General features: G+C 37.4%; 1 protein-coding gene across 4 annotated transcripts in view; it reads right to left on the reverse strand.

The window, feature by feature from the left end:
* SGTB (small glutamine rich tetratricopeptide repeat co-chaperone beta) overlaps window positions 1–27,838 on the reverse strand; it is a 50,643-nt gene that overhangs the window by 4,363 nt on the left and 18,442 nt on the right. For 3 of the 4 annotated variants that reach the window (XM_023545508.2, XM_003408067.4, XM_010588180.3), the window contains exons 5-10: window positions 26,660–26,759; window positions 6,206–6,310; window positions 3,625–3,763; window positions 3,464–3,526; window positions 436–473; window positions 138–221 (exon numbers count right to left, since the gene is read on the reverse strand). In XM_023545508.2, coding sequence (XP_023401276.1) covers window positions 138–221; window positions 436–473; window positions 3,464–3,526; window positions 3,625–3,763; window positions 6,206–6,310; window positions 26,660–26,759 — 529 coding nt within the window. The remainder of the gene's footprint in view (window positions 1–137; window positions 222–435; window positions 474–3,463; window positions 3,527–3,624; window positions 3,764–6,205; window positions 6,311–26,659; window positions 26,760–27,838) is intronic. The other variant, XM_064272579.1, reaches the window with a different exon arrangement.

The following is a 27,838-nucleotide window of genomic DNA, read 5'->3' on the forward strand; positions in this document are numbered from 1 at the left end:
CAGATTTAATAATTAATGAGACCACCGAATTTAATAATAAGAGTAAATAAAAACACACAAAAAAAGTCCTAGTTTCCTCACCTTAGAGACAAACTTTAAAACGTAAACTACATTTCACTGTTTCTTGTAACACTTACGCTTGGATGAGGCTGGACAGGTCAGTTAGGCCCCCAACTCCCGCAGCAGGTCCCCCAATGGCATTTGTCATCATTCCTGACATTCTACAGTACACAAAAGGTATATCACTGGGATTGGCATACGTTCTTAACAAGTAGGATAACTGGCAACTAAATATACCCTAATTATATAAAAGTTTAGGCCAAGTGTGGCTCTAAGGTCCAACTGACTAGCATTCAGGATAGTTTTATCATTTTTGAGCTGACAGCCTGCTGGGGTGGAAGGGAAAAATGTAATAAGCTCTTTCAATATACTTACAGCTGTTGAACTTGAGGGTTCTGCATTAAACTTGCTGCCTGGAATTGAAAAATGGCATCTCCCATTAAAGGTGTTTAATGTTTAGGGATCTTTGACAAAGATATATATATATATATTTTTAGTAGTGGCTAAACAATATAGCATTTTACAGAGTTTTAGTGTACAATACAAAGTGAATGGGAAAAAGAGGAGGTACTAGAATAGGAAAAAAGTCATTAAAAAATACATTGCAAGGAAAAAGAGATTACAAGCAACACTATAAACTAAGGATACTGATGGTAGTTTACGAATGATCAGATCAATTGAGCCACAAGGGAAAGTAGAAACTTTAAATGTAAGTTAAAAGTATCTTCCGCACCTGAGATGGTGCACTCCAAAGGAGATGTGACTGTGCTCCATGGGGCCAAGTGGTTTCAATCGTTCTCATGTTTACAGTGGGATTGGGAGTGGGAGTAAATCAGATTTATACACACACTTTAAAAATTTTCCATTTGGGAAATATAACAATTTTTTGTCTTAACTTGGTATTGTCAACAAAACCCACTGCCATCAAGTCAATTCTGACTTACAGCGACCCTGCAGGTTTCCCAAGGTTGTACACCTTTACAAAAGGAGACTGCCACATCTTTCTCCCACGGAGCAGCTGGTGGTTTCGAACCGCCAACCTTTCGGTCAGCAGTCGATCACTTTAATCACTGCGCCACCAGACTCCTTATTGTCAACAATATTCATGAAAAATTTAAATTTAGCCTAAATCTTGGTAGACGGTAATTTTTGATTCATCGATCCTAAATGAGGTGTTGGGAAAAAAAAAACCACTTGCTTTTACTGTCAGAAGATAATTGTTCAGTTGACTTGCATATAATTCAATAACTATCCTAAGTCTCAATCAGGATTGGTGCCTCTGAGCAAAAACGTGTGCTATAGGCATTAGATAAAAAGTACATTATGAGCCATAAACATATTTTTATTTAGTTTCACAATCCCTTTAAGCTGGTTCTGCAAAACTAGTTCTTCCCCTTTCTCCTACAATTGAAGCCAGAGAAGAAATTTAGAGCACTTCCCATGGCTTTTCTGGTTGCCTTCAAGTAAGAAGTCCTCCAGTCATTTTGTTATGACTTTCAGTTCAGTAATTAATATGTCTTACTCAGTGTAATAACTAAATACATAAAACTTCATTTATAGGTAAAACTTCTCCCTCCCTAGCATGGGCCTGCTACAAATTGGCCATTTGCCATAGAAAAGAAGGGCATGGTTAGCTGCCCTTTTTCCCCATAATGCTTCTACTCCTTTTTCCCCAGCTCACTGACCAAGATTTTTGGCTCTCCAGGGTCTGGGTTAAGTGGAGGAAAGAGAGGTGAGGGGAGCAGGAAAGTTATTTGATGACTACTATCACAGTGGTTTTGCATTGCTGCTCTTTAAGTTTGACAGTTGTTTAAAATTACTCTCAATCTCTCATGGGTACTTTCTGAGGTTCTTCAGATACCTCCCCCTACCCACCCACCCAAGATTTCTCACCTATTCTCTGAAAAATAATATACTCGCTGGCTGGATGCTTATGACTTTCCTTTTGGTCCCAGGTTCTTAGTAGTCCTTCTCCAGAGACTCTGTGTTGGGATCCCATCACATTCCAGGAGGCCCCTTGGGCAAAGTCCCATTAGATTGGTTGAGACTGGAACCATCTCACAAGCATGTGTGCTCAACTCTGGTCCACAGCAAACACACCTCCACTCCACTGTCATCAGGACAGTTATTTCCCAATCCAGACCACTAATTCAGCCACAGGCCTCTTTAGCTAGCAAGTCAGACACCAGGCCGCTGTCTTCCAAAAGGAGGGCCATAGAGAAAGCCTCCTGAGTGGGTTAGAAAAATCCCTTCTCAGTGGGCTTGAGATGAGGACACACCTACCTACTTCCCTGGCTCATAGAACAGGACTCTGGAATTCCAATAGCTGTCTTCAAAAATCCTCTTTAATCCCTATCAGTCTGATTCTTTTCTAAGAGTCACAAGACATGTTTTTAACCCCCACCTTTGCAACTCCTCCATGGTGGTCCCACACCACGAAGCATCTCAGGGCCTATGCCAAATCTGAAACTAAAAGAATTCCGTTTTCACATCCCATTACAACAGCATAACCTGAGGCCTGGCAATGAGTAACAATGTTCAAAAATGTCACAAAACCTACAAAGAGACATAAACTTCCTAAGTAGGAAGGAAAACTGACTTAAGTTTGATGGAAAATAAAAACAACCAATTGCTCAAAAGACTTCTTTGTCTCACTGGGAAGGAGTCATCTGTGCATTTCAATTCAACTGAAGATTTAGTAGATGCAACAGATGTTTTTTGAAGGAAACAAAGATGAATAAGAAATGATTCCTGCCTTCCAAGGGCATAGCATGTAATAGAGTTGTTCTCAGCCAGCAGTATGTGGTCATCCAAGTTGCTTATATGCCCCGGTGGCATCCCAAACCCACCAAATTAGAGTGTCCATGTATTGGACCAAAGCATTTGTGCTTTCAAAAAGGTCCCAAAGTGATTTTGTCAGCTTGAAGGATGGAGTACACACACGAGAATTATATTAAAAGTTCAAATAAATTTCTAAGATAGAAAGGAAGGCAGATAATGCTGAGGAGTGAACGTAGGGAACCACTACAGCCAAAATCCTCAGACCTCAATTAGATATTCCTAGGAGCACTTCTGTATAGGAGAGTGGTTTTTATCCTTTTGTGAATTATAGACTCCTTTGCCAATCTGATGAAAACTATGGTTCTCCCCCTAAGAAAAATGCATATATCCCCATATATACAAGTTTGTACATACAATTTCAGGGAATCCCTGGGCTTCCTGAAGTTCATCCATGGCTTTCCCACAAACAGGTCCTTGAGTAGGTTAAGAGCCTCTGCCACAGCCTTGTGCCACCACTCACCACCACCCACCACAAAAGCTTCCTTATTTGTTTCTAAAAAGTATTAAAACTATACAGTGCTATGGAAAACAGGCAACAGAGCAGAAATGGTAATATACTCACCATACTAATGAAGGCTGGATTATTTATCAAGCTGGCCATGTCAAAGCTCAATCCAGTTCCTGTCTGTAAAAGAATTCTGAGAATCACTCTAACTGCTACAATGTAATTACAATACATTGTGAATGACAAAATATTTCAGCCGTTTGACACTTATAACTTACAGGACTGGATACCTCTCTTAACTTCTGTTCTGCTATTTTCAGATTTGACTTATAGGAATCATTTTCAGGGTCAAGATCTATTGCCTTCTGATAACTTGTAACTGCTTCTTCAAATTTATTCATGGCGGTGAGGGCCAGCCTGAAGAAAATAAAGAGTATAAGAATATAACATATATGATTAGAGAGCATCAGAACATCATAAATGTAGCCAAGGATTGCCCTGGTATTCAGTTTTAATTCAGATTACATTTAACTTATTCATTATACTATGGCTCACAGGAATGCATCACTGGAAAAAAACTGGAACAATAAAATGAACTCCAGCTCTAAGATTCTATGACTCTGAACTCTCTTCATTCTGCTTCCTGACAACCTTGGCGGTCCTAAAAAAAAAAAAAAAGCATCCTGAATTTTACACTTAGACATGACCCTTGTCTACCTTTCCATTCTGATGCCTAAAATGTGGAACAGTTTGCTTATGAAGGCCTTGATTAAGCTCCACAAAGATGTGAGCTAACTAATAATCCTATGGTCATATAATTCCATGTTGCTAAAACCGTTTTAAGGACTCTGAACTAGATTTGTGCCTCATAATGTCCCACTTCTTCCTTTTTCCTAACAGAGAACTTGAGCCATGGTAAACACCAATTTACCACTAAAAAAGGGGGGAAGGGGGCTATGGTTTATCAGCTTACTATTCCTGAACAAGAAACTTTAGTTGTTAAATAGAATTAGCACCCTTTACAATGCAAATAGCATAAATTATTATCGCAGGCACAGATCAAATAGTTACTAAATTTTAATGTTTACCTATACCCAGTTAGAATTTATTTATTGGATAATTACTTCAGAAGTAAATAATAATGGCCAAAAGTATATATGGAGAGAGAATGTTGGGGATTTTGTTTTTTCTAGGTTTGATTTCTAACAAAGCACACCAATTCCTTCTTTGCTGACTTACCTCACAGTTTTCTGATATGGATAAAATACAGTGCCTAACAACAGAAAATTTCTCAGAACCTAATTAGCTGTCTACTAGTCAACCATGAAAGATACTTCATCAGGGTCCCCAGTAAATCAACAGTCAGTCAGTAAGTACTTACTGAAACCCAGGCACTATTTTAGACACTGAGGATTCTACAATGAAAAAGATAAAGTTTCTGACTTCAAGAAATTTACATTCAACCTGAGGAAGACAGGCAATAAACATGCAAATTAAAAATGATAATATTAAAGAGAATGAATAGGGGAGCTGCTCAAGGCCAGCCACATTAAAAAGGTGACAACTGAGTTGAGACCTGAATGATGAGAAGAAAACAGTCATATGAAAAATCAGAGGCAGCAGTAAACACAAAGGCCCTCTGAGAAAGACGCAAGTATGGTCTGCTTAAGGTACAGGACAAAAGCTCACAAAGGGAGCACAGAAAACAAAGTGTGCAAAGAGATAATGTCAGAGTAGTCAGGTGTCAGATCGTATTATAGGACCATGGTTTGGAGCTTGGGTTTTATTCTGCTAGCAACAGAGTCATGTGATTTGATTTGCACTTTAGAAAGCACACTCTGGTTTATCTGTAGAGGACAGACACGGGCAAGGGTTGGAGTAGAGGCAGGGAGACCAGTTAGGAGGTGGTGGTTTGGACTAGGGTCATGAGGAAGACAGTGATCAACGCTGAGATTCAAGACAGAACTTGCTGAAGGATTAGATATAGTCTGTATAATATGGATACAAAACTGAGTGTTGTCCTTGGCAAGATACAGACAACCAGTGACTCTAAAGAGGTGATTCAAAAGCCCTACTGCAGTGAACAGAAGAGAGAATGAAGAGATGACAAGTACAGACAACTTGCACAGAAAGACGAAATAAGGTAGTAGCTAGAGGGGAACACTGGGTAAAAGGAGGGTTCAGATGGATGATTTTTATGATCTTTTCACATGCCAGTCATCTATTAGAGATAGGAAAATTAGTATTATAGAAGATAAGGAGGATAAGTATAAGTTTAAGTCCTGGAGGAGTTACAAAGGGATGAGATCAAAAGCATAAAGTGGAGGGGATGGTCTTAGATCAGAACCTCCAATTTTAACAGGAAAAAGGCAGTCTGTATGTATACAAATGCAGATAGGCTGGAAGATTTGGAAGTACTCCTTACTTCTCTTCTAAATGCATCTATTTTCTCAATTAAGTATGAAGTAATATTGTCAGATGAGAGTCACCATGGAGAGGGTACTAGAAATTTGAAGAGAGAAGGGAAGGTGCAAAATACCTCAGAGAGTGGGTAAGGTGAATTTAGAAGGAAGTATAGAAGGACTGTCAGTCAACAGTGAATGCTCATTTGAGATATATAGTCATAAATATGAACTGAATCTACCTAATATGGTTGTATAATCTTCTCCAACTAACTACTTATCATACAACTAATCATCTTGTTCCCAAGTCGTGGAAATGACAGTCATTTTCTCCACTGTGTTATGTTATAACTTATTAGTTCAGAAGGTACAACATTAAGCAGGAGATTAAAGCCAACTCATGAAAAGTAAATCTGGTATTACTTGGCACTATTTGGGACATTTTCCTAGGACTTACCCCATTCTCCCGTAGGCTTTGCTGTACTTTGAATCAATTGCTATTGCTTTTTCACAATCCTTTATTGCATCTGTGTAGTGACCTAATTTACTCTGAGCAGCAGCCCTACGAGAAAGAGAAGAGACTTTTGTTAACACATTTTCCTTTTCCCAAATTGTAAATCACTCCCAGTAAATCTCTATATCAAGCTAAGAAAAACTGATAATCAAACCAAAATAACTCAGAAACTTATGTTCAGAGAAAATATATAGGTTGCCTTTCACTGTTTGATGCAAATTATCTGCCTGCTTACTGCCTTTCTAATTTGCCCAAACTGAAAATGCTAGGACATCTGGGGTCACTTAGGAGGCACACAAAGTGAGTTATGCTGTGAATGGCTACCCAGAGTGTTATACAACTGTACTTTACCAGCGGGGTTAAAGCACAAATAAAATATTCCAATCCTCTGGCACTTGAATGAAAATTCACTTCTAACGCAGACTAAACTTTTTTTAATCCTTTCAGTCTCTCAGAAATTCTCATAATTTTGTCCCTCAGCAAAAGGTTGAAAAAGCCAACTTTGTAAAAAGAATATTTGTGTAGACCTGTATCCTTTTAAGTATGACCTACTCTCAGTGATGTTTCCAAGTAGGGAAAATTAACCTAGAGAAGAAACAGGAAAACAGAAGCTCTAAAATAAATGCTAAGAAAGACAATATGGAGAGCCAGCAGCCAAAAAACAGTAGCTACACGAGCAACCACAGTCAATGCTCTTGAATCAGGCAGGGGGGCCAGAGTGTGGTCACCATTTGCTGTGATCACTTCTTAGATTTCTCACAGCTACAAAAGGGAATGCTACGCTGCAGCTCTCTGCCTCAAATACTTACCTCCAAGACAAACTAACAGCGTGATAAGGATGACCATTAAAAGAAGAGATATAGAATGTATAATTTCCAAATATAATTAGAGAAAAAATTAAGTAAAGAAAATTCAATCAATCCAATAGAAAGTGAAAAGGGGTACTGGGAGGTGGAGGGAGGCAAGAAGAGGCATGCTAAACAAACAAAGAGAAGAATGCAATTCAAATACATTAGTGACCATGAAGTTGCCAGAACAAAACTGAGATTCTCAAACTGGTTACATAATCACACATAGGTTGGAAGTTAAAGGGATAGAAAAAGACAATCAGGCAAAATGAAAACCAAGCAAAAGAAAGCTGGTATAGAAACATTAATATCATATGTAAGACAAAGAGCCCTTAAAGGGGATAGAGTCATTATTTATTATCCTTTTTAATTTTACTTTTTTAATATGTAACACTTAACGTGGCTCAGAGATCAAACCTATATTAACAGTCTCACTCTCACCCTCTGGGGGGATGGGTGGGGATAAGGTAGGATAGGAATGGGAGTGAGACTTAAAAAAGGATGAAAAGCAAATCTTGAAACTATTTGAATCAAACAGAAATATATGATCTTAAAGTATATCAAAAAGGAAAAAAAATTCAAGTAACTTTTGAGTACAGTGTTCTGAGTATATATCCTTAGTAGGATTTATTACAAAAAAAGGTTGAAAAAAAAACTGAAGTTTATTTAGTAGGTTTGTTGTTAGTGTAGTATCAGTGTTATAATACCAACTGAAGGATAATGAAGAATAGAGCTGGCAAGTAGTGTTTTCACCCTGGGAGAAGGGAGATACAAATATAAAATGGGGGAAGGTGAAGGAGAGCTCTCTGACAATGGAATGTAAATTAAAGTTATCTGTATAAACTGATGACTTTTTAAAAAATGTATGTCCTAGGTCTGTCCATTGATAGGGCCTAGATGCAATGACACTCTGTAACAATGATCACATCTTGAGACCAGATCTTAGTTTCTAAATACCATACTTCACAAAAAGGAACCAGAGCTCCTTGGAGAAATGGCTGAGCCCGTATCTGGGGATGGGAAAACGTGAAGTAAATCTTGAGTATTTTGTTGTCTCAGAAAGCAACAAAGTGTTTAAATGCAAATGAAGTTATGAAAAAGTACACGGGACCAGTTTGAAGGGGCTCCTACTAGCCAAATATAGGATAATCTAATGTCAAAAATAATTATGGTAACTGATTTGTTAGCTCTGTGGAGTTGGCCCCTAACTCATATTGACACCATGCACAACAGTAACAAAAGTAACACAATGCTGCCTGGTCCTAAGCCATTCGGGATCCATGATCCCCTGCTGGTCAGACCACTGAGATCCACCGGGTTTTCACTGGGTGATTTCTGGGAGTAAATCACCAGGCCTTTCTTGCTAGCCTTAGTTTGGAAGCTCCACTGAAACCTGTTCAGTATCATAGCAACACACAAGTCTCTACCAACAGACAGGTAGTAGCTGCACGTGAGGTGCAATGGCCAGGAATTGAACCTCTGTCTCCCATATAAAAGGCAAGAATTCTACCACCAATGCCTTCTGAATTTAAAAAATTCATGAGTCTATGTTGTTGTGTGCTGCTGAGTTGATTTCAAGTCATAGTAACCTATATGACAGACTAGAACTTCCTCCATAGGACTTCCTAGGCTTGTAAATCTTTATGGGAGCAAATCTCCAGCTCTTTTTTCCTCTGGAGCCGCTGGTGGATTTGAATCACTGAACTTTCAGTCAGCAGCCAAGTGCTTAACCACTGCACCATCAGTGCTCCTTCATGAGTCCATAATAATACTCAAAAAGGCAAGGAAGGGATACACAGAGAAAGGAAAAAAAGGTGGAAAAAGGGGAAAGCTTTTCTTTACAGAAATAACTGAGGAAATTATATATAATAAAATTAGAAAATCACCATTTTGCAACCCTTAATATATTAATGATTCAGGGAGGGATCGTGAATGGATGATAACATCATTGAGCCAAAGATTTTCGGAGAACAGGATATTCACATGGTCTGGCTCCATTAATTATTTATTTATTAACTATAAAAGGAATAACAGATATCAAATTTAGAATTACCAATAATGAAACAGTTTGAAATTAAGTGCTTCCTAATATGATGTAATAAATGATTTACATAATCATTTACGTAGGATTTGTACCAAAAACTTTGAACCTAAATTTAATCATGAGGAAGCTATCACACAAATCCAGAATATGACAATTGGCCTGAACTCTTCAAGAAATTCTGTCCTGAAAATAAGAGAAAAAATATGGAGATACTTTCTGGATTAAACTAAAGTGACATAACAAAATGCAATGTAGTGAACCTTGACTGAATTCTAGATCAAAAATATTGAAATAAAATACTGAAATACTGAGGAAATTTCAATGCTGTTGTCGTTGTTAGGTACTGTCAAGTTTGTTCCAACTCATAGCAACCCTAGGCACAACAAAACAAAACAATGCCTGGTCCTGTGCCATCCTTACAATTGTTGCTATGCTTGACCCCATTGTTGCAGCCACTGTGTCAATCCACCTCATGGAGCCTTCCTCTTTTCTGCCAACCCTGTACTTTGCCAAGCATGATGTCCTTCTCCAGGGACTGATCCCTCCTGATAACATGTGCAAAGTATATAAAATGCAGTCTCGCCATCCTTGCTTCCAAGGATGCTGTACTTCTTCCAAGTACTTCTTCCAAGACAGATTTGTTCATTCTTTTGACAGTCCATGGTATATCCAACATTCTCCGCCAACGCCACAATTCAAAGGAGTCAATTCTTCTTCGGTCTTCCTTATTCATTGTCTGGCTTTCACATGCATATGATGCGATTGAAAATACCATGCCTTGGGTCAGGGGCACCTTAGTCTTCAAGGTAACATCTTTGCTCTTCAACACTTTAAAGAGGTCCTTTGAAGCAGATTTACCAAATGCGACGCGTCTTTTGATTTCTTGGCTGCTGCTTCCATGGGTGTTATGTATCCAAGTAAAATGAAATCCTTGACAATTTCAATCTTTGCTCCATTTATCATGATGTAGCTCACTCGTCCAGTTGTGAGGATTTTTGTTTTCTTTATGTTGAGGTGCAATCCATAGTGAAGGCTGTGGTCTTTGATCTCCATTAGTAAGTGCTTCAAGTCCTTTTCACTTTCAGCAAGCAAGGTTGTGTCATCTGCATAACGCAGGTTGTTAATAAGTCCTCCTCCAATCCTGATGCTCCATTCTTTTTCATATAGTCCAGCTTGTCAAATTATTTGCTCAGCGTACAGACTGAATAGGTATGGTGAAAGAATGCAACCCTGACGCACACCTTTCCTGACTGTAAACCAATCAGTATCCTCTTGTTCTGTCTGAACAACTGCCTCTTGATCTATGGAATGGTTCCTCATGACCACAATTAAGTGTTCTGGAATTCCCATTCTTCGCAGTGTTATCCATAGTTTGTTATCATCCACACAGTCGAATGCCTTTGCATAGTCAATAAAACAGGGGTAAACATCCTTCTGGTATTCTCTGCTTTCAACCAGGATCCATCTGACATCAGCAATGATATCCCTGGTTCTACGTCCTCTTCTGAAACTGGCCTGAATTTATGGCAGTTCCCTGTCAATATACTGCTGCAGCCATTTTTGAATGATCTTCAGCAAAATTTTGCTTGCGTGTGATATTAATGATATTTTTCTATAATTTCTGCATTTGGTTGGAATGCCTTTCTTGGGAATAGGCATAAACATGGATCTCTTCCTCTCAGTTGACCAGGAAGCTGTCTTCCAAATTTCTTGGCATAGACAAGAGAGCACCTCTAGTGCTGCCTCCATTTGTTGAAACATCTCAATTGATATTCCGTCAATTCCTAGAGCCTTGTTTTTTGCCAATGCCTTCAGAGCAGCTTGGACTTCTTCCTTCAGTACCATCAGTTCCTGATCACATGCTACCTCTTGAAATCGTTGAACATCGACTAGTTCTTTTGGGTATAATGACTCTGTGTATTCCTTCCATCTTCTTTTGATGCTTCCTGCATCATTTAACATTTTCCCCACAGAATCCTTTACTATTGCAACTCGATGCTTCAATTTTTTCTTCCGTTCTTTCAGCTTGAGAAATGCTGAGCGTGTTCTTCCCTTTTGGTTTTCCATCTCCAGCTCTTTGCACATGTCATTATAATACTTTGTCTTCTCGAGCTGCCCTTTGAAAGCTTCTGTTCAATTCTTTTACTTCATCATTTCTTCCTTTTGCTTTAGTGGCTTGACGTTCATGGGCAAGTTTCAGAGTCTCCTCTGACATCCATCTTGGTCTTTTCTTTCTTTCCAGTCTTTTCAATGACCTCTTGCTTTCTTCACGGATGATGTCCTTGATGTCATTCCATAACTCATCTGGTCTTTGGTCACTAGTGTTCAATACATCTAATCTATTCTTGAGGTGGTCTCTAAATTCAGGTGGGATTTACTCAAGGTCATATTTTGGCTTTCATAGACTTGCTCTGATTTTCTTCAGTTTCAACTTGAACTTGCATATGAGCAACTGATGGTCTGTTCCACAGTCAGCCCCTGGTCTTGTTCTGACTAACGATATTGAGCTTTTCCATCATCTCTTTCCACAGGTGTAGTCAATTTGATTCCTGTGTGTTCCATCCGGCGAGGTCCATGTGTATAGTTGCCGTTTATGTTGGTGAAAGAAGGTATTTGTAGTGAGGAAGTCGTTGGTCTTGCAAAATTCTATCATTCAATCTCCAGCATTGTTTCTATCACCAAAGCCATATTTTCCAACTACCAATCCTTCTTCTATTTCTTCATCTTTGGCCCTAGTGGTTGGTGCATAAATTTGAATAATAGTCGTATTAACTGGTCTTCTTTGTAGGCATATAGATATTATCCTATCACTAACAGCACTGTACTTCAGGATAGATCTTGAAATGTTCTTTCTGATGAGGAATGCAACACCATTCCTCTTCAAGTTGCCATTCCCAGCATAGTAGACTGTATGATTGTCCGATTCAAAATGGCCAATACCAGCCCATTTCAGCTCACTAATGCCTAGGATATCGATGTTTATGCATTCCATTTCATTTGTGACGATTTCCAATTTTCCTGGATTCATACTTTGTACATTCCATGTTCCAATTATTAATGGATGTTTGCAGCTCTTTCTTCTCATTTTGAGTCATGCCACATTAGCAAATGAAGGTCCCAAAAGCTTTACTCCATCCATGTCATTAAGGTCAACTCTACTTTAAGGAGGCAGCCCTTCCCCAGTCGTCTTTGGAGTGCCTTCCAACCTGGGGGGCTCATCTTCCAGCACTATATCAGACAATGTTCCGCTGCTATTCATAAGGTTTTCACTGGCTAATGCTTTTCAGGGGTAGACTGCCGGGTCCTTCTTCCTAGTCTGTCTCAGTCTGGAAGTTCAGCTGAAACCTGTCCTCCATGGGTGACCCTGCTGGTATTTGAATACCAGTGACATAGCTTCCACCATCACAGCAACATGCAAGCCCCCACAGTATAATAAAATGACAGACACGTGGAGGAGGAGATTTTTATATTAATGGTAATTTTCTTAAGTGTGAATGGCATGATAATTATGTGGAATATATATTTTTAGGAGATAAAGCTGAATAATTCAGGATCGGCAAGAAAAAGTATATACATATATATTTGTATATATGCATACATACCTTCACACCCCCATAGAGAGAAAGACAAAGACAGAAAAAGAAAATGTGGCAAAATATTAGAACTGGTGACTCTAGATTAAGTGTACGTGGATATTCATTGTATTACTCTTTCCATAAGTTTGAACAGGTTTTATATAGGTTTAAATTTGTTTTTCTAAAAAAATGTACCTTTAAAAAAAAATGTAGCACACTACCATATGAATGGATTCACCACTAGACATGTTCACCCAGAGACAATTTTCACTCCTAAAATTCACTGAATCAATTCAACACAAACTCTTGTTGAACATCTATAATATGCTGGACACTTAATTTGAAACCAACATTTAGCGAGAAAGAGGATATATCCCTGCCCTCCAACCTTTCACAGTCTACTAGGGACACAAACATGCGAATAAATAAACACTATGGTAAATGCAAGAATGGAAGTATCAAGGTAAAAGGCAGTACAGAGAAAGGTGTAATTAACCCAGTCAGAGCTGTCCAGTAGAACTTTCTGTGATGGAAAAGTTCTATATCTGCATATTCAATACGGCAGCCACTAGCTATATATGACTACTGAACACTTGATGTACGGCTAGTGTGACCAAGGAACTGAATTTTTTTATTTCATTATATTTTAAGTAATTTACTTTTTTTTTTATTGTGATTTAGGTGAAGGTTTACAGAGCAAATTAGTTTCTCATTAAACAATGAATACACATATTGTTTTGTGCCAGTGGTTGACAATCCCACAACATGTCAACACTCTCCCCTTCTTGACCTTGGGTTCCCCATTTCCATTCGTCCAGCTTTCCTGTTCCCTCCTGCCATCTCATCCTTGCCCCTGGGCTGGTGTGCCCATTTAGTCTAATATATATGGTTGAGGTACATGTACTACTGTTTCTTTTATAGGCCTGTCTAATCTTTGGCTAAATGGTGACCTCAGGAGTGACTTCAGTATTAGTTAAAAGGGTATCTGGGGGGCATACTCTTGGGGTTTCTCTAGTCTCCATCAGATCAGTAAGTCTAGTGTTTTTTTTGTGAGTTAGAATTTCATTCTACATTTTTTCTCCTGCTCTGTCTGGGACCCTATATGGTAATCCTTGTCAGAGTAGTTAGTGGTGGTAGCTAGGCACCATCTAGTTGTGCTAGACTCAGTCTGATGGAGGCTGTGGTAGTTGTGATCCATTAGTCCTTTGGACTAATCTTTTGCTTGTGTCTCTGGTTTTCTTCATTCCGCCTTGTTCCAGACTGGGTGGGACCAGTAGACATATCTCAGATGGCCACTCACAAGCTTTTAAGGCCTCAGATGTTACTTGCCACAGTCAGATATAGAACATTTTCTTTACAAACTATGTTATGCCAACTGAGCTAGATGTCCCCAGGCCTCAGCCCAGTAACTCGGTCCCTATGGAAATCTGGATGTGTCAGTGAAGCTTCTATGACTTTGCTTTGGTCAAGTTGTGCTGGTTTCCCCAGTATTGTGTACTGTCTTACCCTTCACCAAAGTTACCACTTATCTACAGTCTAGTTTAATTAATTTACATTTAAATAGTCACATGTGACCAGGAACTACCACATAAAACAGCACCAGATAAAGGAAAAGGGTGTAGGGGCATAGTCAGGAAGGCTGGGGAGTGGAAGAAATTAAGGAGGTTGTCCCAAAAGAGGCAACACCTAAACAGGATTTTAAAGGATGACTAGCAGTGGACCAATTAGATAAGGTGAGAAATATTCTAGGCATAAGGGCAGTGTATACAAAGGATTGAGAAATGGCCCAATGGTATTTTTTTAAAAATCAGTACATTTCACATTATATGTACACAGAGGGTAGAATGAAGAGGAATGGCGTAGGAGAACAAGTAGAGATAATAAAGTTAAGAGAAAAGAAAGGGCCTAGGTTATAAAAGATATATCATGCTAAGGAGTTTAAATTCAACCATGCAGGTATTTGGAACTAGCAAAAATCAGATGGTCAATTTCACATTTTAGAAAGATCCTTTTGGCAGAACTCTGGAATGGGGAGTAAAAGTGGAAATGGGAGGTCAATTTAAGTTACTATTGTATTAGTTTACCAAAAGTTAAGAACCTAAATTAAGGGAGTAGTAAGAGAAATGGAAGAGGGAACAAATCAGATTATTTGGGAGGTATACAGGAAAAAGAGGCCTAGAGGAAGACTCCTTGCTCTCTGGCTTCAGATACTGATAATAGGATAGGTAATAAAGCAAGAAAGATCAGACCCAGAATGAAGAGAGGAAGAGAAGGAAAGAGAAGAGAATCGTAATATTTCACTCCTGACAGCTTTAGATCACAAACCGCAAGCTAGGGTGAAGGCAAATTTGTGCAGCTCACAAAAGGAGGAGGCGCGTCTGAACTTCTGAGGCCAGGAAAGGGAAGAGAAGCCAAGCTATATTCAAATCTCCTGTGAGAGGAAGCTAAACATGCCACTGTCTGAAGTGAATAACAATGTGGTCTGTTCTCTCTGCCTCTGCTGTCTAGTTATCAGGGCATAACTAATGAAATTTCAGTAGAACAATAGAGTCAGAGTCACCATGTTTTGAAACACCCTCTATCTCTTTATCTTATTAGAGGAAAAGCACAAAAATAATTTGTGCTCTATTTTTGTAGAAAATGAGGCAGAAAAAAAAACCATGTACCTCACACTTCCCATACTGTATGTCATGCATAAATAAATTACAGCAAACATATATCCTTCAGATAAAAAAAGTCTTATATTGTTTTTGAAAACAAACAAATATTGAAAGTTAACACAATTCTAGGGACTTTGTGCACTTTATCACTCTTCACAACTACCCTGTGAAGTGGTTAGTATTACCCCTATTTTACAAGTGAGGGAATTGATCCTCAAGAAGTTAAATATAGCTAACAAGTGGCAGAACTGAGATTCCACTTCAAGTCCAAAAGTCAAGTTCAAATTCCAGTGAATTGAGTGACTACGTGGTGTTCACAGAAGTGGAGAAAGATAAGAGAACAAAATAATGATGTCTCTGTGCCTTTCTTTCTTGGGGATTTCTCTGTCACTACCATTCTGTTACAATCAACTGATACTTCCTGATTTTATCTTTAAAACTATGCTCCCCAACCTAAAATGCTTTCCTGTCTCTTCTCTGTCTATCCAAGTTCTAAATGTCCTTCAAATCCAGCTCCAACTTAAGTTCCCCATCACCTGTGAAGCCTTCCCTCCATCATGCTCCCTCTTTCCTATTGATCTTTTATTCCATTTATTGTCTCAGTCATTCAATCATCTATCCACTCCAGAAACATGAGCCTGCTATAGATAAAGCAATGCACTCAGCACTGAGGTTGTATGAAGGAAATAAGACACTGTGTTTATAAAGTCAAGTCTCAGAGAAGAAACTAACCTACAGGGCTAAGAGTCTATACAAGTCACGGCCTCACCTACCCTGAGACTAGAAGAACTAGATGATCCCCAGGTACCACTACTGACCTCTCTGATCAGGGCCACAATAGATGGACCCTGAGAGAATGGGAAAAAAAGGCAGAACAGGACCCAAATTCTCAAAAAATCCAGATGTACTGGATCAGCTGAGACGAGAGGCCTCCCTGGGACTACCACCGTGAGATACTCTCTAAAACTGGAACCGAAACTATTCTCTGAGGTTACATTTTAGACTGTCATGCAAAATAAAGAATATTACCCATGAGTGTGGTGCTCCATTAAAAAACCATTTATATGAGACCAAAAGGTCAACAGTTACTCTAAAGATGATAAGATAAGGGGGCAGGGAAACTCTAGCACTAAACACAGAAAAACCAGAATGCAATTAAAGAGAACGTTGACACATTGTGAAAAATGTAACTAATATTACCGAACAATCTGTATAGAAATTGTAAAATGGGAAACGAATTTGTTGGATAAACTTTCACCAAAAACACAATAAAATATTATTAAAAAAAAAAGACACCATGTTTGTTTAGGAATGGAAGACAAAGAAAACTGGCTGTTTGTTTCATACTGTTAGGTACTGAAAAGTGTTTTAAGACCTACACTCAGTCATTTATTGTTTTATGTATACAAGTGTTAATGTGAATGTCTGATTGATTCAGAATCACCAGAAATTTCTTTTATTTCCTCTATAGTCCTCTATTCATCCAACAAAAACTTGCTGAACTCCTGTGTGGCACAGTGCTAGGAGCCGTAGTGAATACAAACATATACTAGACCCAATCACTGCCCTTCACCTGAAGAAATAAAATACATATGCAAATAACTATAAGGTAGAACGCATGATAAAACTATGTAAACATTTACATGGACTGATAAGCACTAAGAGTATAGAAAAAAAAAAAAGCAAAAATATATAACAGGTTTTCAGAAAGAAATCAAGACCAGTAGGATCTTCAAAGGCCAAAATAAAAGATAAATGCTAGAAAAGAAAGACTCATGCTTAAAACTGCCAATTGGTATTTTCTACTTAAAAATTTTTTAAAAGTCACTTCCATAAAAAGTAAATTTTACATAATCCTAGCAAGTTCAGTATGTGAAAAATATTTTGACTAGTAAGAAAACTGTGAAAATGAGTATTAAAAGGAAGATTTAGATGTGCTATTCTGAGCTTCCAACTCTTGGCAGTCAGCTGGCTAAGAAAGACGACAAGGGATAATTGTCAAAACTTCTGGTTACTGAGATATTTATAAAACCAAACCTGTTGCCATCTAGTCGATTTCAATCCATAGCAACTGTAAAGGACAGAGTAGAACTGCCCCATTGAGTTTCCAAGGAGCGCCTGGTGGATCTGAACTGCCAAACATTTGGTTAGCAGCCATAGCACTTAACCACTATGCCACCAGGGTTTCCAAGATATTTATAAAGAGTCTCGAGAAAGACAAAATGATCCTAAAGCTTTATTCAGTATTTGTACTAAATGTATGAACAAAATTTTCTAGTTTTTTAATGTTAAATAGCATGCTCTATTACTGAACTCCTCAGGGGAAAAAATACAATTTTAAATGCAAAAGAGAATCATAATTATTTTATAATTTCAATTTAACAATAAAATTAAATAAAAAGCAAGTATAAGTATTGCCATAAATCTCTTCTAATACAGAACCAGTGGAAAACTACTTCTGAACTCTAATCTCATTAAAAATAAATTGTTTAGGCTCACATTCACAGTAAAAGTATGTGGCTTGTTGTGCTCTATTAGTAAGGAATTATCTGATAATATTTATGCTTAGTCATAATATTTTTTGACACTATTCAATGTATTAAAAACACTGAAACTGGACTATATGAAGAAGAATGTGGCATCAGGATTGGAGGAAGACTCATTAACAACCTTGACATGCTGATTACACAACCTTGCTTTCTGAAAGAGAAGAGGACTTGAAGTACTCACTGATGAAGATCAAAGACCACAGCCTTCAGTATGGATTACACCTCAATATAAAGGAAACAAAAACCCTCACAACTGGACCAATAAGCAACATCACGATAAACAGAGAAAATATTGAAGTTGTCAAGGACTTAAATTTACTTGGATCCACAATCAACACCCAAGGAAGCAGCAGTCAAGAAATCAAATGACGTACAGCATTGGGCAAATCCATTGCAGAAAACCTCTTTCAAGTGTTAAAAAGCAAAGATGTCACTTTGAGGACTAAGATGTGCCTGACCCAAGCCATGGTATTTTCAATTGCCTCATATACATGCAAAAGCTGGACAATGAATAAAGACTGAAGAACTGATGCCTTTGAATTATGTTGTTGGTGAAGAACACTGAATACGGCATGGACTTCCAAAAGAATGAACAAATCCATGCTGGAAGAAGAACAGCCAGAATGCTCCTCAGAAGCGAGACTAGAGAGACTTCATCTTATGTACTTTGAGCATTAACGATAAGGCAGTCCCTGGAAAAGGATTATCATGCTTGATAAAGTACAGAGTCAGTGAAAAAGAGGACAGTGAAAAATGAGACGGACTGACACAGTGGCTGCAAAAATTGGCTCAAACATAGCAAGAATTGTGAGCATGGTGCAGGACTGGGCACTGTTTCATTCTGCAGTACAAAGGGTCTCTATGAGTCAGAACCAACTAGACAGCACCTAAAAATAACAAGATTTAATGTATCTACTTCAAGATTTCGTATGCTAAATTAAAACATTATGTATATTCATCTGATTACAGAGGATGAAACTCAAATATCATGTTGAAGCTTGCGAAATTTATTCTCCCCAAATCATGGATTTTCTTTTTTTTCTGGGATAGGTTTTAGGAGAGATCAATAAAGATATTTTTCATAGGGAAAGAAAATAAAGGTTCTCAATATGGCCAACTAAACTTCTTATGGATCTGACCCTCCCACAAATAACAATTAAAATTCTGGATAAAATACAAAAGAAAAGTAACTGTCAGAAGCCACTGAAGAATAAAAAAAAAACAGGCAGATCGTGAAGGAGACTCAAAGGGGGAAGAAGATACCAATGCAGGGTAAGCTTCCCATTTTTATGGTGGTGATGAGTAGAGCAGCTAAACCTCAGAGAGAAAAACTTTGGTTTTCCGACTTAAAGAACCAGGGGACTGAGTTCAGGACAACCACAGAGGCTGGAAAGTTTGGGGGGGCCGGGGGAGGGGATGAGCCAATATCCTAAAAAGAAGAAGGCCAAAGAAGTACATTGTGTGTATCCACATCCCTGGGAGACCCCTGAAACGCTGTTGCATAAGGCAGACTGCAAGCGGCCCAGCTAGGTAAAGGAACTGAACTGAAATCTGACTGCCATCTTAGAGACAGAGTTTGCAGTTTGGATTGAAACAAGTTAATTGTTTATAGAACCCTACAACCCATTCTTTTTAAGTGCACAGAGTGCACTCACCAAGATAGACCATATGCTGGGCCACAGAAGAACTCTCAAAGAATTTCAGTCATGAAACTGTACAGAGTGTGTACTCCAACCACATGGAATGAAATTTTAAATCAATAAAAATAAAATATATAGGAAAACTCCAAATATTGGAAATTAAACACGACTTCTAAATGATCCAGGGAAAAAATAATCAATCACAGAGAAATTAGAAAGCATTTTGAAAAGGATGAAAATACAGCATATCAAAATGCATGTGGGGTAGCTAAAGCATCGTTAGGGGAAAAGTCGGAGCTTTAAATACTTAGAAAAGAAAAAAGGTCCAACGTCAGTGATCTAAAGTTCTACTTTTGGAAGCTAGAAAAAGAGGAGCAAAGTAAATCCAAAGCAAGTAGAAGTAAGGAAATAAGAAGAAACATCAACAAAAAAGAGCAAACAATAGAGAAAACTGACATAGCGAAAAGTTGATTCCTTGAAAAGATCAACAAAATTGATAACCCCTGCTTATATTTAAAGAAAAAAAAAGATACACATTACCAAGAATAAAGTAAAAAATGTCCTACAGATTCTATACACTTAAACAAATAATAAGAAAATAGTAAGAACAATTTCATGCCAACAAATTTGCCAACCTAAATGAAATTTAAAAATTCTTAAAATTTATAATCTATCAAAGCTGATGCGAGACTAAACAGAAAATCTGAATATCTTTATATTTATTAAATAAATACGTCCGAGAAATCATCTTACATGATTTAACTGATGCATGCTATCACTGAAGAAACAACACCAATCTTAAACAAAGTGTACAGAAAAAAGAGAACACTTCTCAACTCACTGAGGCCAGAATAACTCCGATACCAAAATCTGACAGATATCAAACTGAAAAAAAAAAAAAATTATACACCAATCTCCCTCACAAGCATAGATGCAAAAACACTTAACAAAGTATTATCAAGTTAAACCACACATGATCTAAAAAAGATTAAAAATACATCATGACCAAGTGAGGTTTATCCGAGGAATACAAGGTAGATCACTACTCAAAACAATGTATCAATATAATTCACCATAGTAATAAAGAATAAAAACCATATAATCATTTCAATAGAAGAAAAAAATTAACAAAATTTAACACTGATTCATGATAAAATTCTCAGTAAACTAAGAACAAATGGGAACTTTCACTATCTGATAAATGCCATCTATTAAAAAACCTACAGGTAACAACATAAAAAAAAAAAAAAACAGGTAACACCATACTTAAGTAAAATATTAAACACTTTCCTCCTAAGATTAGGCACAAGACAAGGATGCCCATTCTTACCACTTCTATTCCGTTTACATAGAAAATCTTGAAGAATCTATAGAACGACTACTAGAACTAATAATGAATTTAGCAAGGCTGCTAGATATGAAGTTAATATAAAAAATTAAATTGTATTTTTATATGCTAGCAGCAAATAGGAGTACCTAGGTAGTGGTCAAGCGTTCAACTACTAGTTGAAAGGTTGGAGGTTCGAACCCACCCAGAGGTGCCTCAGTAGACAGGCCTGGCAATCTGCTTCTAAAAGGTCACAGCCTTGAGAACCCTATGACGCAGTTCTACTCTGTACACATAAGGTCACCATGAGTTAGAATCGGCTTGACGGCAACTAACAGCAGCAGCAAATAAGTGGAAAAATAAAATTAAAAAAAAAAATTCTACATGCAATAGTGTAAGAAAAAAATTAAATATTTGAGAATAAATTTAACAAATAACATGCAAGACCTCCATAGTGAAACTACAAAACACTTGAGAAAAAGACCTAAATAAATGAAGAGCCACACCATGTTCATGGATCAGAAGATTCAATATTGTTAAGCCAGCAATACTCCTTAGATTAATCTGCAGATTCAATGCAGTTCCAATCAAAATCCCAGCAGGCTTTTTGTAGAAATTAACAAGATAATTCTAAAATTTATACGGAAAATACAAAGGACCTGGAATATTCAAAGCAATCTTAATAGAAGAAAAATATAGAGGACTTACACTATCCAATTTCAAGACTATTATAAAGCTACTGAAATCAACACAGCATGGTATTGGTATAAAGATACACATAGATAATAAAGTAGTATAGAATCCAGAAATAGAGCTACACAGCTATAGTTAACTGATTTTTGACAAAGGCAGCAAAGCAATCCAATGAGGAAAAAAAATATTTTCAACAAATGCTGCTGGAATGAATGGCTGTCCATATAGGGGAGGAAAAAAAAAAAGGAATCTAACCTCTACCTTTCACCATATACAAAAATTAACTGGGAATGGGTCACAGACCTAAAATGGAAAGCCTAAAATAATACAGGCTTTAGAGAAAATGAAGGATCACATCTTTGAATCTTAGGGGGTAGGTTAAGGTTTCTTAGGTTATAGAATATGCTGATCATGAAAGAAAAAATTTGTAAATTAGACTTCATCAAAATTAAAAATGTGGTAATCAAAGACTGGCATTAAAGAAATAAATAATGAAACCATAAACTGGAAGAAAATATTCACAAAACTTACATGAGACAAAAGATTGGTATATAAAAAAAGGATATATAAAAAATGCCTACAAAACGATAATAAAAAGATAAATCCAATTTTAAAATGATCAAAAATTTTTAACAGAAACTTCATAATAGAAAGATATAAGGATGACCAATACACACATGAAAATGTCCTCAACATCATTAGTCATTGGGGAAATGTAAATTAAACTCACAATGAGACACCATTACACAATCACTTAGAGTGGCTAAAATTCAAGAGATAGATGTCAAATGTTCACAAGGATGTGAAGCAAATGGAATTCTCTTGCATCGCTGATGTGAATTTAAAATGGTACAACCACACTGGAAAATGTCCTGGCTGTTTCTTATAAAAACTAAGAATAAATCTACCCTAAAAAAAAAAAAATTTTTTTTTTTAATCCAGCAATTCCATTCCTAGGTATTTACTCAATAGAAAGGAAAAAAATACATTCACAAAAACTTATACAAAAATGTTCATAGCAGCTTTATTCATAATAGCCAAAAATTGGACCAGCCCATGTAATCATCAATAGGTAAATGGCTAAGCAAACTATGGCATATTCAAGCAACAGAATACTACCGAGCAATAAAAAGGAACAAACTACTGCTATATACAGCAACATGGTTGAATCTTTATGTAGTAAAGAACGTGCCCAAAAGAAGAGTCCTGGCCTTTGCACTCGTCTTTTGGGAGGTAATCTCTGGGATGCCATGCCTATTGGGAGTGTCTTTGTTTGCCTGAAGACAAAGGGTCATACTGGATAGTCTAACACTGTGACTTAGGACAGAGGCTGGCCACATTCATAGGCTCTTGGGATAGAGGCTGACCATGCCAAAAAGACCAACAATGTGATATAGGGTGAAGACTTTTGGTCATGAGGTATCAGTCAACCTGGAGACAGAAATCATCTGTGTAGGCAATCAATCAATCAATGATGCCTATATAATGGGGGCCCCATAAACACTCAGCACACCAAAGCTGGGGTGTGTTTTAGCAAATATTCCATGCATATTGTCAGCTATCTGTTGCCAGAAAATAACAGCACTGTGACTCCACGGGGGGAGGACACTGGAAGCTCTGCATTTCGAACCCTTCTGGACCTTCCCCTATGTACTTCTTCCCTTGGCTGATTTTTATCTGTATGCTTTCCCTGAAAAAAACCATAACCATGAGTATAATAGCTTTCAGTTAGTTCTGTGAGTGTTGTTGTTGGGTTCCATCGAGTCGGTTCCGACTCATACCGACACTATGTACAACAGAACAGACGTAGACCACCAGGTCCTTCTTCCTAGTCTGTCTTAGTCTGGAAGCTCAGCTGAAAGCTGTCCACCACAGGTGACTCCACTGGTATTTGATGTGATGCTTCCAGCATCACATCAACACACAAGCCCCCACAGTATGACAAACTGACAGTCACATGGGGGTTCTGTGAGTACTTCCAATGAATTGTCAAACATGTGGGTTCTTTTGGGAGGCCCCAAACTTGCAATCTCAAAAACATCATGTTGAGCCAAAAAGGTCTTACACAAACAGTACATATTGTATTATTTCTTTCATATGAAACTCTAAAACAGATAAATCTAATGTATGATAGGAAAAAAACAAAAAAGTGACTGCCTCTGGGGAGGGTGGGAGCTAATTGACAGTGAAGAGGCATGAGGGAACTCCTGGGCTGATGATAATTTTCTATATGTCGGTGAAGGTTTGGGTTACAAAGGTGTATGCATCTGTCCAAACTCAGTGAATGTGCTCAAGATTTCACTGTGAACTTCTTTCAAATTTGAAAATTTTCATAATAAAATGTTGGGGACAAGAAAGAAGAAAGAAAATAACACTGGATTAACTCAAGCCTATCTGACTAGCATCATTTCCTTTTTACTTTAACAAGGTTACTACTGGACTTATAACTGACAATAGAGTAGAGTGAATGTGTGAAAAAGAGAGGGGTTTTTAACTAACCAAAAGCAAAATATGAATTAAATGAACAATGCTATAAAGTGTTAATATGTAACGGTTATCTAGAAGTAGGTTAAATGAGAGCCCTACAAGACTGTTCTAGTCAGACCAATGCCAGGTACGCTGTGTTAACTTATGCGAACTACACTTTAAGATACACAGGTAAACTGGATCAAGTTTAGAGTAAAGATGCGGGCTTAAAGCTGTTCTTCCTGAGATATAATTGAAGAAACTGCAAACATTTAACATGGAGAAAAGAACTCAAATGAACATGGTAGCAAACTTCAAATATATAAGGTACTGTCATAAAAAGAATAATACTTGTTCTATAATGGCCCGTAAGAATGAAGCCAACTGATAGAAGTTACATGCAAACAAATTCAATGTCAGTAGAAGGAAGACATTTCTTACAGTTAGATAGAACCAAAAATGAAAAGTGGGGGAGGCTATCTCAGAAGGGTATGAATACCCTCAATACAGCAATAGTAACTCAATGATAAATTGGACCAAATTAACTTAAAGATATCTTTCAAATCTAAGAACTTACTGTAAAATAAAAGGTAAATCTTATTAGGCTAAGTCATAAAAGGTTGCAGATTGATTAAAATAGTTATACCATTCACCAAAATAGATCTGAGATGATAAAGTTTAAATGTAAAGGAAAAATAAGAAAATAGAAGTTATTTGTCAAGTCTATAAATGAAGACAGCTTTAAGCTGAAAAGCATTAGAAGAAAATTTAAAGGAAAACAAATTTCATTACATAAATATTTTAAGCTTTTATGTATTAAAAACATTTAAAGGCAAACAATAAGCTCTGCAATTATGACAAAGGAACTACACGTTTAATATATAGATGGGCTGTTCAATATGGTAGGCCTAGCCACGTGTGGCTATTTAAATTTGATTAAATTAATTAACTTAAACTAATTTTCAGTTAAAAATTTAGTTCCTCATTTATGGTAGCCACATTTCAAGTGCTCAATAGCCACTGTAGACAACACAGATATAGAACCTTTCCATCAGTGTAAAAAGTTTTATTGAATAACATTGATATATGCATATCATATATTGAAAAACATAATAAAAAAATGGTTAAAGAACACGTAGCAGTTAAAATATTTAAAATAGAGTAACTCAATTCAGGGAATTAATTACACAGGTAAGAGAAGAGCTGAGATGTCAAACGGGGTTGTACAACAATCCAGAGATAGGGAGCCTAAGACAGGACAAAAGGCAGAGTCCAAAACCCAAGATTGATCACCTGACTAAAGCTGGGAACATAACAGATCTCTCCAGTGGAAGACGGAGGCAAATATGAGACATAGCCCTGCCAGATGCGTGCCCTGAGGTAAAAAAAAAAAGGGGGAGGGGGAGGAGGGAGAAATACCCTAGTTCTCCCTTCATTCTACCTTCCAATCTCCTTTCAGTACCTTCCGTGGCTGAACCCAGACAGAAGCCAAGAGAAAAAGGAGCCTGGGAAATGCAGCCTATAGGAGTCAGCCCCACTATTATAAAAAGCTCAACATGAAAAGAAATAAAAAAATAAGTCTAAGGCCAAACAGGCTACAGCCTGTGATAGTTACAAAAAGATAATTTACAAATGGCCAACATATGAAAAACGTTCAAGCTCTCCAATAATCAAATAAATATAAATTAGAACAACTGCTATTAAAATAACAATATTATATTTTAAATAGTAAATAATAACTTGAATACTTGATGCTGATAAGGGTTTGGTAGATAGACTCATACACTCCTGGGGGAGGGAAATCATTTTCTAAATATTTTCAAAGTTGAAACAACTTTGCAAGGTGCATCAACTTTTTTTTCTTGTCTATACCATTAGCCCTACTACAAAATCTAGAAAACGTGAATTCCAGAAAAAATTTTAGAAACAAAGATCCTCACTGCAGCTTTATAATACTGGGGAAAAAAAATGGCAATGACCTCAATGTCCATCAGCAGGGTAACAGTTAAATAAATTATGTCTATCCAATCGTTCAAAAATAACATTGAGTTCATATTCGCCAGGCACAATGGCAAGTGTTGGAAATTCAGAACAGAGTTAACCAAAGCAAACCAAATCCACTGCCATCAAGTCGATTCCAACTCATAGCAACCCTATAGGACAGAGTAGAACTGCCCCGTAGAGCTTCCAAGGAGCACCTGGTGGATTTGAACTGCCAACCTCTTGGTTAGCAGCCATAGCACTTAACCACTACGCCACCAGGGTTTCCAGAAAAGAATTAGGAGGTAATAATAAAATAACTTGTAGCCATTTCAATAATGTTTATAAAAGATTTCAGTAAAATAATGCAATGTTTACAATATGCTTAGTGAATAAAACTGAGTCTAAAATTGATTGCACTTATGTAGAAGAAAATATGCCAAAAGGTTGATAAAGGTTGCCTCTAAGTGGTAAGTTTTAGGGTTTTTTTTCCTCCTTCTTTATATGTTTCTGAACTTTCAAAATTTTCTAAGGAAATACATTTTACAGTTCTCCTTCAGAGGTATTAATCCAAATGTTTAAGACTATAAATCTGCTACAACAGTGCCAGTTTACCTGTTGCAATAATAAACTGCATTATCTGGATCCAATTCTATTGCCTGTGTATAGCAGTCCACCGCAGCAGCGTAATTTTCTTCTTTCATGTGATTATTGCCTAAAACAACCAATATATACAGTAAATACAGAATACTTAAAGTCTGAAAGGTAAATTTTAATCATAGAAACTACAATAGTACAAACGGCAGGTACATGATTTTTCACTCATCATGGAGATAAATTTTATATCATACTATATAGTTAATTCTCCTTAGCCTTCAGTGTGCATGCATGAACAATGCAGAGTCCTCAAAATTAATGTTTGTACACCTTATAAGATTCAGGCCTCATTAAGAGAGTAAATGCAACAATTATGACTACAGCAAAATCCAGTTTCTTTTAACCTTCCTTATCTTCATCTCTCTCCTTTTTAGAAGTGTCCCGCCCTGCTCTAGATGCAACAACCTCATCAATCACCATCTCAATCCAGGCCTGGTCTTCAATCCCAATTCATCCCATCATAACCTATACCTGCTGAGTAACCAGGCTCTCAGAACTCTACTGGGGCTAAGCTGGTAAACTAATCATGGTAATTAGCAAATAAAATTTTTATGTGCTATCTCTTCCAGAGACAGATTCTTTTAAGAAGGGGATTTCTGAAGATTAATTTCTGCAAAGACAGCATTTCGGATACCATAGCTAGCCCACGTTGTTGTTGTCGTTAGGTGCCGCTGAGTAGATTCCGACTTATAGCAGCCCTATAGGCCAGAGTAGAACTGTCTCATTGGGTTTCCTAGGCTGAAATCATCACAGGAGCAGACTGCCAGGTCTTTCATCCCTCAGATCAGCTGGTGAGTTGGAACCACCGACCTTTCAGTTAGCAGGCTAGTGCTTAACCACTGGCTGGCCCACCAGTGCTCTTCGGCTAGCCCACAGGGCACCAATTTTCAGGAAGGGTATCTGTAATTACATCTGTTAATAATTTACTAGATTAACAACTGGTTAGCAAAACAAGGGATTTCCTGTAGCTATCATTTGTTTTACATTAAAATGTTCTGCACATTTATAAGAACCAGTGCTTAAAATCAAAACTTTTACAATAATAAATTGGGGGATAAGAATGAAGGATTTACATCACAAAGGCTTCTATGAGTCTTTCAGCATTCTCTAAACCAGAAGCTCTCCTATATGCCTTGT

This window comes from Loxodonta africana, chromosome 2 (assembly GCF_030014295.1).
Source record: "Loxodonta africana isolate mLoxAfr1 chromosome 2, mLoxAfr1.hap2, whole genome shotgun sequence".
Lineage (NCBI taxonomy): Eukaryota > Metazoa > Chordata > Mammalia > Proboscidea > Elephantidae > Loxodonta > Loxodonta africana.